The sequence below is a fragment of the Vigna angularis genome, chromosome 3 (genome assembly GCF_016808095.1).
Source record: "Vigna angularis cultivar LongXiaoDou No.4 chromosome 3, ASM1680809v1, whole genome shotgun sequence".
NCBI classification, from domain to species: domain Eukaryota; kingdom Viridiplantae; phylum Streptophyta; class Magnoliopsida; order Fabales; family Fabaceae; genus Vigna; species Vigna angularis.
Window position 1 is genome coordinate 7772622 of NC_068972.1, and position 17881 is coordinate 7790502.

At 31.5% G+C, this 17881-nt stretch overlaps 1 protein-coding gene and 1 non-coding gene across 2 annotated transcripts; both read right to left on the reverse strand.

Annotated features, from left to right (window-relative positions):
* Positions 1–1003: 1003 nt before the first annotated feature.
* LOC108324144 (light-harvesting complex-like protein OHP2, chloroplastic) lies at positions 1004–5255 on the reverse strand. Its single transcript, XM_017556991.2, has 2 exons — positions 4768–5255; positions 1004–1273 (listed from the first exon to the last, which is right to left on the reverse strand). Exons 1-2 carry the CDS (start codon positions 5172–5174, stop codon positions 1159–1161), a joined length of 522 nt encoding a protein of 173 aa, XP_017412480.1. The 5' UTR covers positions 5175–5255; the 3' UTR covers positions 1004–1158.
* Positions 5256–6648: 1393 nt separating this feature from the next.
* On the reverse strand, positions 6649–13254 carry LOC108326299 (uncharacterized). Its single transcript, XR_008247565.1, has 3 exons — positions 13106–13254; positions 11693–12318; positions 6649–6988 (listed from the first exon to the last, which is right to left on the reverse strand). It is a non-coding gene; the product is annotated as an uncharacterized LOC108326299 (transcript).
* Between the last annotated feature and the right edge of the window lie 4627 nt (positions 13255–17881).

Sequence of the window (17881 nt, forward strand, 5' to 3'; positions counted from 1 at the left end):
GAATGTATTGTTTTGGTACATTAAAAATATATACACTATTTATTGAAATCGGGAAAGTTTTTTTTTTAATTCTAATATACAAAATAATTAAAGAAAATGAATTTTTAGGAAATAAATATACTTTCGAAAAATCCATTTAGGCACTTCCTTGTTGAGATCACATTCCACATGGGTCAGGATTTTAATCTATATCTATGTGTATTTTTCTATAAAAAATAATTGCAAAACTAAAATATTGTTCATATTAATAATGTGATAAAAAAATTGTCAAGGAAAAACCTACTTTTCCTTCAATAATTATTCAAAGATCTATAATATTTTTCTTTAATCTATTTATTTATTTTTCTCACAAAATGACTGTACCAATTTTGGTTGAGGTAATCAATTCAAGGAGAAATTATATATGGATTGTTTGAATGAAATCCTCAATAAACCTTCAGTAGAAGAAAAAGAGAATAAAGATATGAAAATAAGTTTATTAACTCCTTTATACATCCATGCAACCATAACTCCAAAAGGTATATGAACATTTAGAAAATAAAAATAGCCAGAGGCAGTCTTTCATAACTGCCATATATTATTTTATTTTTTTAATCCATTCCATCTAAAATTGATATAAACTCAAGCCAATACTCTCACAGCATTGCATAAAAGGCCATTGATATTAAATTATCAATGCTTGCCACCTTTAAACTATCTTTGTCTAATGTCATCATTGTCAATGAAATTCAAGCAAAAAATAAAATAAAAAAAACACCAAAATTTTGTGGTTAACTACGAAGTTATCAATATTCGGCTTTGGACACATCATCCAATGCTAACACGTTCAAACTTAATTTAACGAAAAATTAAGATTCATTAAATTAACTAACTACTTCTAAGAAATTTTCCTCCATATATACATGGATTGATCACAAACTTAAGATACATGCTTATCAGTCACTCATGTCATAACATGTTTGTACTTAATTTACCATATATTTATAAGAGTTTGAGCATAAAGGAAAAGGAAAATCATGATGCTTTTGTTATTTCGTAAATGTGAGACAAAGAAGCAAGATTGCTTGCCATATATGAAGATGAAACAAATTGATGAACATTGTTTGCGCTAGGATAAGCTACAAGAAACTATTGACAGTATATATAATCTTGTGGTATTCACTCCAAATCTACAATCCCAAAATTGGAGAGAAGGATCTTTATTTGATCAACAAAGTCTGAGCCTGTTGCATACTCTGTTAACAATCCAACAGCAAAACCAAACATTGCCCATCTGTTTCAAACAAAATTCCAGAATGATATCGTATTAAAAAGAATGAAACATTTAAATACTTTTTTGAGAATTTCATACTACCTAATTGAGATTTAAGCATCTATGCTACCTAAGTTCCTATGCGTTTGCTTTGCATTCGCATAAGAGCAAATTTGGCTAAGTTGAATCTCAAACACAAGGTAATGGTTTAATTTGGCTTTGATGATATTTAAACTTAATTTAGTTGAGTAATTCTACGTATATTTTCTTTTGTTTGAATTGTAATTGCTATGCGTGATGTTTTTTGATGCTCCACACCACTTAATTGTTGTTTCGGCTCATGTTTATGCTAGGAACAGCGAGATATGAGCATGACTATGAATGAAGTTAACTATATAGATATCATAAAACTTCATGACTTTACATCCTTAATTTGACCTACAAAATTCGACTTGTCAGGAGATTTTGGGTAAAGTTGCTACACTAAAGAAACCATGGTTATAATTAGGAGTGGGCAAAATTAACTGAACTACACTACACTGTTAAAAACTACAGTGAACCATAAAATAATTAGTCTGAACTGAACTGAAAATTAATTCAGATGGACTCAACTAAACTATTTTTTGTTCTACCAATTTTTTTATCAGTTTTCCTTTTCAATTACTTTATAAGAATCTTGGTTCTCTATCATTGGGAGTTGCATAGCTAAATTTGCTATAAGAAGCTCTACCTAAAATTAATATAACAACTTTTATAACAAAAGGAAAGGAAATATGAAATAAATAGTAAAATGAAAAAAAAAATGCAAATAGGTGTAATAAATTCTTCAATGAAAATGCTTTTAGTGCTAAAAGATTTTACAAAAGCACATCTACTAATCAATCTAAAAGCTACAAAGAAACTGGATCTTAACTTATTTAGGATAGGACACGATTGAAGAGAAAGGAAAAAATAAAAGTTACATATCAGTTAGGCTCTGTTCGTTTGGAGTGATTTGGGGGAGATGATTTGAATGGATTTGAGTGGATTTGAGGGTAATTTTTTTGTTGTTTTTTTGAGTGGATTTGTGGGTAATTGAGAGTGGATTTGGAAGTAAAGTTTGTGAGAATTAGTGTAGGATTTGATTGATGTGACAGATTTTAAAAATTAGTTTAATTGATAAAAATTAAGGATTATCAAAATGCCCCTAGTTATAAAAGTAATATAAAATGTTATTTATAAATGTTATATTTAATTGTAAAAATGTTTATAAAGAAAAAAAAATTATTAATAATTTATAAAATTAATGTTTAAAAATTAAAAAAACTAAATAATCAGTTTTTTTTAATAAATTAGAAAACTAAATAATCAATTTATTAAAAATAAATTAGAAAATATAATAATGAATTTATTAAAAATAAATTAGAAAATATAATAATCAATTTATTAAAAATAAATTAGAAAATATAATAATCAATTTATTTTTAAAAAATTAAAAAATATAATATACCTAATTTTATTAATATTAAAATAATTATAAAAAAAACTTAAAAAAAAAAAAATAGGAAATCGCGTAACCGGTTACGAGAACGCGTAACCGGTTACGAGAACGCGTAACCGGTTACGCGAACTCGTAACCGGTTACACGAACGCGTAACCTGTTACGCGTAACCGGTTACGCGTTTGCAGCGTTTCTTAACTGAGGGCACACACGACATTTCGCTCACAATCCGCGCAAATCTCTTCACAACCGCGGATGACTGAACAGTGCAACCATCCCGCATTTCATCGCAAATCCGTCCGCGTATTTCACTCCAACCGAACGCAAAACTGGCTTAATTCCTCGTTCGCAAAACTGTGTGAACAGTGCAATCGCTTCAAACGAACGCACCCTTAGTGAGTAGTTAACTTATAAAAGTTCAGTTTTTTAAAACTGAACTATAAATCAATTTTTATTATGAATAGTTCAATTTTGTATAGTATTATATAGTGCAGTTAACTATAGTTTAATACAGTTAGATTAATTTCGCCCACCCTTAGTTATAACAAATGTAGGGGATTTCATCTGCAACAAGGAAATTGGAAGTGACAACTCAAAGGATGTTTTATCCAGGGAGTGTCTGGTTTCATAATCAAGAGAAATCAGTCCCCTAGTACTTTTATCTCCGTTTTTGCCATCTTAGTGGTTATTTAAATTCCTAAAAGAAATTCCAAAAAGCTTTAATATTTTGTTTTATGTTGAGTTGCCTTCATCCCAAACATAAGTGTAGATGGTTGTTCAACTTGGAAAGTGATATTTGGACATAAACCCTGGGACCGTACTCAGTTCAGTACTCGTCAGTTTATACTACACACAACTTAGTACACGGTTTCGCCTGTGTTTGACACTGATGTGTATTGGATTGTCTGACACATGAACAATTGTTCCTGAAACACTGCCCAAAATGAGCAAATTTTGGACAAGTTTTTTTAACATTTGGGGTGTGCCATTGATGTTGGAAGTTCAATCCTTCCTCAAGTCACATTTTCCCTTCCTCTTAGTAATGGGTTTCTTTTAGGGGAGTTCATTAGAGAAAGATTACATAAATGTGATCTGAGTCTAACCTACGTAAAGAATTTACATCACTTTTAATCCAAAACCTAAATATTATGAATTTATAGATCTTCTTTCTTATATAATGTTTATTTTTGTTATTTATATACAAATACTTAGACTCGTACTTAGATTATTTTCTACACTTAAGTATGCACCACTGCCCTGGAAGAAAAGGGGCAAGCTTGGTCGCTCGTGCAAGAAGAGACAGCAATGAAAATATAGGTAATTCAGACTTTTTTACTTCTGTATGAACCCAAATGAAAACAGTCCGAAAATTTTAATTTACATTGAAGCCTAGTCCTTCGTAGGTTGCTCTAATTTCCTTTCAAACTATTGAAGTTTTGCAATCTGTTTCCCTTCCTTATTTTCGTCAGTAATATCAGTAACAAAATCTACAATAACATAGTGATTCTTGAATTTCTTATTTCTCAAAAGCTTACGCAAAGTTGACAAAAATAAGCAAGTACTTTTCCAAAATAAATTGAACCGAACACATATTCAAATGTTTGCCATTCCTTAATGGAAGAAAAAACACAAAAGGGGACCTAGATTATAATTGGCTCACTAACAACAGGTAAAGTGATATCTTCCTATTATCATCTTGATTTTCCTACTCCGTAATAACAACAGATCTAAGATTACCGTCACAGTGAAAGATGCTATGTTTTTTAATTATGAATTTTCATATATAGCCTTGTCACAGAAAAGGGGAAGAACATAAATGAAACCAATTTATAGGTACTATCCCTCGAAATTTGCTAGAACGATCAGTCAATATTTTGATCAACACCACATGACCCCCAACATTCAACCAAATATATAGTAGCTCTCAATTAACTAGTTCTACCGATGTTAAAAAAAACTGCAATTAGCCAAACCAGCATAAGATGAACTTCAACTTTGAAAGGTCCCAAAAGAAAAATATAAATAGATAAATTACCTTCCATTGCTAATCTCATTTTTTCCTATGAATCCAAAGAAAGGACCCTGATCTGCTTCTTCAAGTTTCTTCTTTTTGAAGTACTCCTGCAGCTCCTTAGCCTTTTGCCTCTGAAACTCTAATGTAATGACATTCGTATCGTCTCCAACAACAGGAGCAGCCTTCTGGGGTGGAGGCTGAGAAGGAGGTGAAGGCTTCAGAGGCTGAGGGATGGTACTAGATGGTTCCCTAACAGGAGGAGACACCGGTCTTCTGAGAGGCCCTTCAGTCTGAGAATTCCTTACAGTGATAGAAGCATAAGGTTTGGAAGAAGAAAATCTAAAGGATGAATTTGATGAAGATGTGCATGTTGGAGAGGAGGAACAAGCTGGGATTTTGATGCATGGGAACGAAGATGTCACAGACATTTTCTCTTGGATTGGTGATACTCAATCCTTGGATTTTATTTTTGTAATTTTTTATTTTTGTGTCTTTGTTTGAACATTAGAGTTGGACATGTGGTCTTATCAAACTGAGAGGGTGAGTATGTGTGTGGACAAGGTTTGGCCAAGTATCCACTGGATGGTGGCTTCCATTATGTCGTCTTTATTCTTTATACCTCTTCAGTAGCTAAACATCAACCGTTGGATTTCGCTACTGTTTCACTCCCATTATTTTATTAAAATAGAAAAATTAAATCGCCAGTTTATTATTGTTTTGGTTGTATTTATATGATTATGACTTTATTATATTATATTTAAGTGGATTAAATTTCGTTTCCTCAATCATATTAGAATTATTATCCACTACTGGATATATATATATATATATATATATATATATATATATATATATATATATATATATATATATATATATATATATATATATTTCTTGACATGTAATTAAAAATAAATTTTAATTAATTAAAAATGTTCAAATAAGTTTGAGAATATTATTAATTGAAATAGTTTCTCATTATAAAACTCGTAGAAAAAACAATAAAAATTATAAAATAAGCTAAGTGCACTTCATTAAATAAACAATACTAATAAATATTATGGTACCTATATAACCTGAACTAAAGAAAAACCACTTTCCAGTAATGGGATGTTTCCTTACCAATCAAACCTGTCTAATTTTGACTTTGTATTTTAAAATTAGACTAGCATGTTTTATTGGCAAATTAACAAATAAATTTCACATAATTATAATATTATTTTAAAAAATAAATTTTAAATTTAACTCAATTTTATAAAATTCATTTATAAAATAAAATTTACACTCTCCCTTATATTATAAATCTATCTTACTCTTAGTTAAATATGTTATTGAAACTTGTTTAATCCAACTTTATATTATATTTTTCTATTATTTTTACCTTTTCCAACAATTACGTACTAATGGTTAATAATAGTTTGTATTTAATAAAAAATGTTTGGAATAACATAATAATATACTATCTTAACTATTTTGAAACGAATGCAGTGAAATATACTTTAATTTTAATTTGGTATAAATTAAATCCAGGATTATGACAACAAAATGAAATCAAACTAATTGATTAGATATAGTGAAATTGGAGCTGCAGGAGTACTTTAAGTCACACAGCAGGTAAAGAAAAATAGGACACAAATGGTATTTCAAATCCGAGCCCGAATGCAAGAAAACTGCTTCATCTTATAGGCATGATGGACCAAAACTAATTTTATCCCTATCAAAATCCCGATCAATCTTCAACAACAAAGCAATTGCAACAGTATTAACTTTTCTTTATCCTCTCAACAGATAATATACCTTAACAATCCCCGTCTCATCGTAAGTTTGTTACCAAGTTGCTCCACTCTTTTTTACAAAATCTTACATTTGTATATTATCTTTCTTCCAGAAAACGCCAGAGCATAGAAAGAAAACTTGGTTAATCCATATAAAAATAAGAACATAAAGTAGCATAAAAATGATGAATCAAAGGCAAAGAATTCACACATACAAGAATGATACAAATTGATGCTGAGCAGAGGAACAAAATTTAAAGCCGCAGCGAGCAATGACAAACACATCACTTAGGCAAGGTGTTGGTTGAACATATCTCCACGGAAACTGAAAAACCGAGTGATGGGTTGTGTACAGTGAATGACCCCGACGAACCTATCAACTTAATGAAACTCCAATTTACATAATCGTACATGAACAAGTTCTGTCGTTTCCACTATCAAATTCATCATCCGATCCATCCACTTCACTGCAGTTGAATGACAAATTGCAACGTATTGAATTACAAGTAGATAATAAAACATGAAAACAAAAATACACATAACAAGGAAAAAAGTTATAAACATGTACGAATAGATAAAGGTAGTACAGCCAAAAATCCAGAGAATTGAGGATTGCAAACCTATCCAGGGTTTCCACATATGAAGAATGAAAAATATCACTCTTATTCGGCTAAAAATAATTACGCGATATGACTCTTTAAGATTTTATTGAAAATTCTTAATTATAAGATAAATGTACAAGACTTTTAAATGACAATGTGATCACTAATTTTTATTCTTGACTGCCCATATATAAGTATGTATAATCACAATATTATCCTCACATCTTTAAAATGAGAATTATTCTCTCTATTTAAGTGTGTCTATTAATAACTAATATATAAATGTTATTTGTGACAATTTGGAATTTGTTAAAGGAGACCTGAGTTTGCTGAATACTTATTACTAATATTTACAATTTCAAGGTCACACGAGGACCTTCAAGGAATCAGGGTCAGGGATGGGAAAATATTAACACAGGGAATCAAGGATGGGAACAGGAGAAGAGTGAGGAAATAGGAGTAGGGAGATAATAGACAGGGTTGGGGTTGAGGAGGTACTTCCCACCCCAACTCCGTGCCAGTGTCATCACAAGACAGTTAATTGACAAACTAATAGTAGCATGGTCTGATTTATAATGTACTCGTTAAAGATATAAACAGCAATATTGAACAAAATGAGAAACATAACCTCAAGGTTTCCTATCACTACAACATGCATTACATAAACCTGAAGTGACACGCAATTTAAAACAAGTATGGATTCTTGCCTCTTTAAATAGAATTCCTACAATTATTCTATTTTTTATTGGATACTGACAAGAAATAATAATGCAAAAATTTGCTGATGTGGCATATGCAAAAACCACTAGTGAGAATTCAATGTTCTCATCCCTCACTTAGAATTAACTACAACCTGCTCGGCTCTAAAAAACAAAGCACGTTCCTTTACAAAGTCCCTTGGGAATTAGATTACAACCCTATCTCCTGAAAACATTTCAAAAGACCATAGATGCATTCTTTGCCATATCCAGTCTACCAAAAATATGATACCAACAACCACCAGGTCCAGAAACAGATGCACGGGATAGGACCATTAGTCACTGAAGGGCCACAGACTTTCAAAAGTCCAACCTACTAGGGAGTGCTGAACTGAAACAAATGACCCAAAAAGATGACAGGAACAAAAAGCAAAACCTTTGTCCTTAGAAAAGGAATTGTATTCTACTGGGCCTAGAATGGTAACGAAGGAAGTTATAAGATGTATTTACCAGGCAATAGCATTAGAAATCCAGAGGAAACTATTTTCTGGGCTATGGAATATTCAATCCCCAACAAACAAAGATGCTGAAGGCACCAATCAGCACAGCAAGAAATGCATATTTACCAGAGTAGGACAAGTATTCAGCCACAGGGCTTTATATATAGAAGTTGCAAATATTGAATTTTAAATTTTGACTGTTTTGTGGGGTTGAAAAACGAGAGACAGTGAAGAGTTGTCACAGGAAAGGGAAGGAAATTTTGATATCAAGATGTGGTATCACGTGGAAAACCTTAAAAAGGTCTCGCATGTGGAAAAAGGTGTATGCAAAAAAGAATTATGTGAAGCTATGATTACTAAAGATTATTTACCCCTGAAAAACAATCACGTAACCAAAGTGAACTTTAGTTAGAGTAAATCAAATTGATCAATACTGACCAAGAGCAATTGATCTCGAGAACACAAACACATACAAATCCACGCATGGAGGGCAATATAATCAACTGCATGTCTTTACCTGAGTAGACCATGATTTAGCCTCGAAAAGCAGACGCTGTATGAGAATATCTACAATTTATTCTAAAATGGTTTTATTGTTTCACAGGTTGGTGGCGTGTTTGGAATAATTTATTGTAAAACTGCTATGATCATCTAAAGTGCCAAAAGAACTATTAAAACAAAGCTCTAGAACGGGTTGAAAATTCAAAGGAGAAAAGCCACCTAGCATGTTTATTTAAAACGTCAACAGCAGAATTTTAAATACATTTCTCATAATCAACAACCATGCAGCATTGAAAAAACGCCCAGTGTGCTTATCGAAAGAAACTTGATTTTCACACAACTTGAAAAAAATGGTCAGATACAAATTTGCAGCTTTTGTTGTCAAAAAAAGACACCATCAAACACCACAACATTCCCAAGGATTTGATTCCTCTAAACTGAGGCAATGTACTTTAGAGGTAAAAAATAGTTAGAACCATTGGTTTTTGAAAATCGTCAAGATTTTAAAAAAATATAGCATGTATAAAACAGACTATGAAATTTCAACTCATTAATTTTTTAATCAACTGCCGTAATTGTAGTTTGTCCTTTAAAGTACACCCCTCATTTTAGAGGAATCAAGTACCCCACCCCAAGTAAAACCTGCCATAAACTTTATGCGATCAAGCAAAAAAACAAACTGAATCTGACATCAAAAGATTTATATAAAGATCAAAAGACAGTGTATTAACGTTGAAAAGATTTATAAAAATCGAAACAAAGCATATGCTACCAAGGTCAATCTGGGACTCTATACTCATTCCTTGAGCATCGATGCCCACCCACCGTGTCAAAATGCTAGCAAATGCTCCATTTTCATGCTATTTGCAAGTTGATCTCCACAACCAACATGCGAACTAATCTTTATGCCCAACCAATGTTACAAAAGATGTCCATGGCTCAACAAGAGAGTAAAATATCTCTTTATTACTAGTTAAAGTTTTCTTCCATTTTTTTATTGGGCAAAAAAGCATTATTTTAGAGTAGTTGGTGGAAATTTTCATACAACACAAATAAACCCACTGAAGTTAAAGTAAAATATATCTTTATTACTAGTTAAAGTTTTCTTCCATTTTTTTATTGGGCAAAAAAGCATTATTTTAGAGTAGTTGGTGGAAATTTTCAGACAACACAAATAAACCCACTTAAGTTCGCAAAAGTAATACAGCTTAATAAGTTAAATAAATAACTAAATAAACATATATGATGAATAACCTTGTATGCATTATGTGCATATACTCAAGAAAGTTTCAACTTCAAAATAAGGAGAAAAGTGCCAGATGTTTTTAGTGATCAATAAGGTGCAAGAAATGAAAATAGCAGAGACTAAGTGATTACATATCCAACAAACCCTTGTATATACTTCTTCCTGTGGACTTGATCATAATGGAATTAAGTACAATGATTGAGCGTAAGGCATCCTTTAATAAAAGGACAAAAAGAAAAACCAAAGGGGGGTAATCAAATCAACTTAACCCTTCCAAGTTACAAATCCACTTCATATAGAACCAAAGTGCGAGAAAAGAAAAATTACCCGAATATCTATCATTCTTCTAAAATTAAAGATTCCAAAAAACTTCAAAACAGTCATGTTGATTGTTGCAACAGCATCGCCACTAATTTTTCCATCAAACACCTCAAAAAATAGCTTAAAATAAAAGAATTCAAGGGCCCATTTGCTTAAGCTTTACAAAAAGGGCCTGTAAAAGATCTCTTCTCTTAGAACATCTTTTCAAAAGCTATTATTTTTAGGTTACGAGAAAAGCATCCTTTTAATACTTATAATTACAATACAAAAGAGCTAAATAATGCAAAAACAAATGGCTTTAGTTTAGACTAAGTAAAGCTCACAACACAATGCGTTATAGAGGATTACTAAGTAACAGCAAATATTTTTACTTATCCTAGATTACAGCATCCAAAAAAGGGATGAAGTAATTGGTTGGTCATGGGTTGAGTGAAAACAAAAAATAAAAACAAGAAATGAATAAACACATAAAGGGGCCCTAAATTTCCATAAATGACTACTATTCTGTAAATTACCAGACACTTGACCAGAGAGAGAAAATAATAGACTTCAAATTCATGCTGAAAGTTGAAACCTTAGATAAAGAGTCAAGAAAGGTCATATCCTAAGCACTAGACATTTCTAGGATTCCATATAACTGGAGGTTAGAACACGTATCCTAGACCTTAACCATGTAATCTGACTTTTCCCAAATCACTTAGAGTAAGAAAATTGATTTTACTATTCTTCTACAGGTCATATTTTAAAAACTAAACATATGATTGACTTAACAATTTTCCAAATCTCTTATCCTTGATTGTTTAGGGTGTGTTTGGTAAAGTAGAACATAGAAGGCGTGAATGTGAATTTTTCAACACATAGTGTGTCAAAGGGGAATCCCACATTTTCATTCAATAATCAAGCCCAGTTACCAGCTTAGTCTTCAAGCTGCCAGTTGGACCTAATAGCATTTAGATTAAAAGAGTATAAACCTCCTTGGAGAAACCATAGATGCTCCTTCACTAATCAGATTCAGTTCACACTTCAATTTGAAAAAATGAAAATTATTTCATTCAACTTAAGCACAAGCCAGAAATGCTAAATGCTTCACATATTATTTATCACAACATCAGATGTTTGTGTCATTTATAATAAAGATGGGGGAAATGAAGAGGCCATTAAAAAGTATATCTAATTCACTAATGTCAATCATAAAATATTACGTATCAGGAATTCCCAATGATAACATCTGATAAAAAAGAGAGTTAAAATTTAGCATTCAAGCAAAAGAGAAGTTGGTGTAGAAAATAAAATATTTAAATACCTGGGCTCAAATTCTCGAATTTCAACAAGCTCGCTACCACAGTTATCAGTCCACTGCACTTTCCTTCTTTCTGCTTGACCACCAGGAGCACAAATCCCCTGTCCACCTGCTGCTTCCTGCTCACTAGCAGCCTCAACATGAACGGGTTTAACAATTTGCGGCTTCTTTATGCTACTTTTAAGTGTAAGCTTTCTATTATCATTTCCATCATCGAGTGGTGCGGAAGGATCATTTCCCTTGTTGGAAACCAAAGGTCCTGGAGAGACTTCATGCTGCTGGGCAGGGCCCACTTTAAGAGGAGACGGAGTATCAAGACCTGCGGAAGTGCGACCAAAGCAAACAAAGGAGGCACAGCCGCGGGTGAGGCGATTCTTTGTAGAAGCCAGCTGGAGCTCGCGGTCAGTTTCTTGGTCTACCAACTGGTACTGGTTCCACGGAGCTACTCTCATGGGTTTATCCTCATCCCTCTGACCCAAGAGGAGAAGGCTCAGGCCCTTAGTATACCCTGAAGCCGAAGCAGAGAAGAATCCTCCTCCTTCTACTGCCAATAACATCAGTTCTTCTCATCGGTGCACCATAAAATGATTTCTATGTGAGGCTCCCTTCTCTCTGAAGAACCTAACAGCCTTATCAACCAAAAGTAACCAGAGATCAGAATGATTTCCTTCAGTTATAAAATTTTTAACATTCTTAACAATACTTTTCATTCCACTAACTCTTTCAACTGTTAGAAAAGCACATTTCATAGCAAAAACACGGATTTGAAAAGCCATGAGAGTTAACAAAAGCACAATCTCACAGAACTAGAACCATTTCGAGGCATCTTCAAGTTTCCAGATGCTCAAAACGTGCTGAATCTGTTGTTCAAAGTAAACACATAATAAATCCACGCAGCTAAAATTGCCACACTTTGAGATACGATTTTAGCCAAAATCATCAAAATATTTGGACAAAAGAAAGCTCGAAATCCACACAACTCGCTTTATCAATACTCCCAGGCATCTTATATAATCCGTCGTGTATATTTTCTTACCATCCTACTGAACATGCATATGATACACACATAAATAAACAATTTCCGTCGATTCACTACCGAGACAGAAAGATCTCTACTTCAATGCAACCACTCCGAAAATACGTTAGTGCGCAATTTCTCGAACACAATAAAAAAAATCCAAGAAACCAAATTAAATTGCTAAATCCAAAAAAAGGTAAGATAAAAGAAAAGAAAGCTTCTGAGTTACTTGAAAATGCATGAGAAAGAAAATCAGAAACACCGAGCCCCGAGCACGCTGAAATCACACTCAAATCGAACAACGCAGAGCGAGATTTCGAAGTGTCGGTTTTCCAACACTTCTCCGAGAAACAAACTGCAAATCCTAGATCGAAGAAGAAGGAACGAGTTTACAGTACCGAGAATCAGAACGGAAGGTCGCCGGCGCGTGGATGGACAGCAACGATTCGGAGCATCCGGACGAAAACTCGGCGAGTGATTGAATTGAACGATGAATAAGAAGGAAAAAAATCCGATTATGTATATTTTTCTTCTGGTTTCAATTATTTAAAAGGAGAATAGGACAGTGACCCACACGGCGCATGATAGCGACGTGACCCTATTCTTTAATGTGCGCAATGGCATGTTATGTTTTTTTTATTTATTACTTAATTTGTCTAACATAACTGTTTTATTTTTTAGCTGTTCTTATTTATTTCTTCTGTAGTTAAAGAATGGTTAATTTTAATCCTTGTTTGTTCTGCTTTCTTTCTCGAGAAAAAATCGTCACGACAAATCTAGAAAGCAAGTCTTTTAAGTAGTTAAACAAAACTGGTTCAATAATGAATAAACAAATGATGTGTGGAAAATTTTAGAAAAAAAATACTATCCAAACAGTGTAATTACACGTCACTCTGCTTTTTGTGTGGTTACCCTAAAGCAAAGATAAGACGTCAACTAAAATGGTAGACATGATGAAATTGATATATGGAAATTGGTTCGTTCAGCTTTTTAACAACAAAAGAGGGATCAAATTGAAAAAAGAAAATGTTTTTCAACCTTAATTAAGATATGTTTACTAAAAACACTCCAGTAAGTAAGTTGTAGTAATGGATACAATATGTCTCCCCAAGTACACATTAATTAAAGCTGACATTTTTATAATTAAATCAGACATAAAGGTTTTTTTAAAACAGTACTGTATTCTTATTGGCCAGATTCCCCTATTGGGTAAAGTGGAAACTTTTTGTTATTTAATGTCTCAAAAGTATGTTGAGCCAATTATTACAACAGATGAAATGAAATTGTTTGTAGAGTGAGTTATTAGATTATTCAAATATCTGTAACAGTAAAAGAAAACAGTATCACATTTATAGTGAGAAAAATGACTTGAGAATGTGATAGTTTTTGAGGTAAGTTGCGTTTGAGTTTGGGTCCAATTTCAGAAGGAAGAGGTTGGGCTGTAAAAATGAACACAGAATAGTGGCACTTTTGAAAGCAGTGGTAGAAGCTAATGTTTCCTCTTTTGAGAATATTTCTGTAGCTGCTACACATTTCTACCAAAGCAAAACAGGGGAACAAGTAATCCTAAATTGTGAGGAGTGGAATATATTATGGAAAGCAAGGGTCCAAATTTGGCATTCTGAAATGAAAAGCTAAGGTCCAAAATTCTCACTTCCAAACAAAACCTATGATAATGGAATGAATAGAGTTTCTGACCTCGTGAACAGCATCATCCTCACCATTTGCACACTTTCCCATGGGAGAGTGAGATTATCTCAGCAGCAAATACATGGTTGCTCGTTTTCATGCAGTACACCTCACTACAACACAACACAAAAGTTCTTTTCACCAGAGATTTTCTATTCCTCTCCTTTGATTTCTGCACCATGGACTTTTAAATTATCATAACATCTCAACACCCTAATCATTCCTACATGTTACGCTATAGTATTAATACCAAATAAAATATGAGGAAAATCAGGAATGTAGGTATAAATTCATCCCCGTTCAGTGAAGGAAGAAAACAAGTTTTAGCATGGGAGTGATTTGACTTTTACATACAAATTTATGTTGGGAATTACAAAATTATGGTTGAATTTAAGTGAGTTTAATTTTTTTTTAAGGAAGGATAAAAAACAATTGAATATCATATAAAAAAATTCTAAATTTTTGTCTTAAAGTTGAGATTGTGTTAGTATTATTCTTTTATATAAATGGAACTCATGTTTTATTGATTTTGTTTCTCTTAAAGAGATTCATTCTATATTTTTAAAATTGTATAACAAGGTAATTTTGTTATCAATAATGATATCAAACTTACTTTATTAACTACGTTCCAGTTTCTTTTTTTTACCCTCATTTTTTTTATTAAGATTGTATTGTTTATTGAATATGAAAGCACTTAAAGTTTTTCTAATTTATCATGAAAATGAAAGGATCTCTCAAAGTTCTAAAAGATTTCTCTTAAAATAAGGTCCAAATCTTAATGATATTATAAATTGAAAATGCACTGATATAAACATAAATTTGTAATTATTAAATCATTATTTGTTGTATGGTAGAATATCTGAGTCGAACGGTTGTCAATAATAAACCCAACGACCGACTGAACGATCGCTTTTACCCGGACGGCTAGCAATAGTAAACAGACCAGATATTAACGAATAGTCAAACGATCACTTCCGAACGATCGTCAACCTTCTAGACAGAACGATCGCGATATCATAGAAGATAATGCTAGCGAGACAATCCTCATACCATACGCTCGTCAATGTCGCCCCTAATAGCGATCATCCGTTACTTAAATCAAACGACCAGCATGGGTCAAATTAACCCAGTCAAGCTAAGAGTCAACAGACGCTCGATCAGCTTTATTCAGACTGGATCAATTAACCCGGATAAACTAAGGAAGAAGCGGTTACAAATATCTAACCATGATAGCGCAAGTTACGGAACTAACCAACCAAGTATCAAAGACGAGGATCACGATCAAGTGACTGGATTGTCCAACGAACCGGATTTTTAGGTAAACGGTTCATCTTACTTCTAGGTTAAATACGAAAAACCTAAAGGAAGGAGGTACGTTTTGATATTTGAGAAAAAAGGGAGAAAAGATTGATTTTATTATTGAACCAAAAAGGTTCTATTATTCCTTTTTCTGACTCGAGGGTCGGAGTGTCTTCGCAGGTACCCACTCCATTCTCCCCGAAGAGCCGTGTGTAAGTGGAAGATATAAGGATAACTGCATTGCGAGAAAGTTAAGACGTCATTCATCAGGTTCGCATCTCGATCCCAACAATTATACCGAAACATTTGTTAATCCACATATTTCAAGTAATTCTCTTAAGAAATGCAATATTAGTTGAGACTTCTTTTATTTCAAAACTATAGTTCAAATTCAAGATATGAGTTGTAATACTTTTATTATTTTGCTTTATTTATATTTACCAGTGACTAAAATTTACACAACTGACACGTTAAATAAGAATATTTCAGTTTACCAATATAAGATTGTTCCAATATCTCACAAGTGGCTTGTATCGGAGATGTTTCCGATAATAAAAAAATGTCAAAAAAAAAGTTTTCCAAATACCTGACCTAACTTTGCTTGTGTAAGTGGTACAGCTTTACATAAATAATCAAAATTACAAATTATTTTAACTACTTAAATATAATATAATACTCTGTATTTATAGTTATTATTTTTCAATAACTATTTCCCACGCATACACTGATAAAGAAAAAGCATACATACCATGGGAATTAACCTAATGTTTAATCTGTATAATATAATATTTATGTAATGATGTAACACCTTTTGATGTTTTGATTGTTTCTTGCAATTTGGAGAATAAGAACGTGCTGAGACTTTTAATATTGTAAAGTTGTTAAAACCTTGCTACGAACCAAACAAAAATTGTTAATCTCCATACACAAATAAATGGTGTCCCCTCTGTCCCTTATATATAATATAAAATGAGAGATGTCATTTTAAAACTTGTATATGCAAATCACCTTGTATTGTCATCTTAATGAGAAAAGAGAAATATATATATATATATATATATATATATATATATATATATATATATATATATATATATATATATATATATATATATAAGTCAAAACCATAATGGATTGAAGCTTAATAAGTAGGATGGTAATACTTCGGATTATAATAAAAATATTCATTCGTTATTTATTTTTTTATTCATCGAAAATTTGTTTAAAAAATACTTATTAATATTTTAAATTATGTAAAAATCTTTGGATATTTGAAAATATTTATAAAAGAACTTTATAAATTTTTAAAATAAATTTACAAAAAGTAAATTAAAATGAAAGAAAAATTAAATTAAATATCAATTAAATTTTAATTTTAATTCAATTTAATCTAATAAAATATAAATTAATTTTAATTTTGATTAAAATTAACTTAATAAAATAAAAATTAAATTTTAATTTTAATTTTTTTATAAATAATAGATACTATATAATACTTACATCTGACTTATAAATTGATATTAAAATAATTATTACGTACAATAATAAATATATATACATACTAATTATCTATCATAAATTTTATCCGTAATCACATATATTATATAAGAGATGTTAAATAGGTATAGAGGAAGTACGATTCTGTCTCTCTTTCAATAATTATATTTTATTTATATGTTGGCTAAAATATTTTTATTCCCGATTTTATGGTATTCAATTTGATTTTTTTATTTTTTATTTTAATTAAATTGAATGTTAAATTAACTCAATTTAATATTTTTTATTAGATTTGTATAAACATTGTCTAACACAATTTTGTATGTGTCACGTGTAAGTTTATATTTTTTGTTTAAAAATTTATTTTATTTTTTGTTTTTTTTGTTTTTTAAGTTTTTTTTATTATCAAGTTCATGATATGTTGCATAACAGTGTTAATGTTATATGACATCCTATATGTCAATGTCACTTTTTTTAATAATGATATTAACAATGACATGTGACATTGATATTATCATATGACATAACATTGTCATGTGGCACGACATGAACCTGACAAAAGATCAAATTAAAGATCGAATTGACTCAGTCTCCATAAAAGATCGAGGTGAATCGGTTCGAGCCAAATGTTAAGTTAAGTAAGGCCCGTGTTTAAGGTTAAGTCAATTCAAACTCAAGTTAAAAGTTGA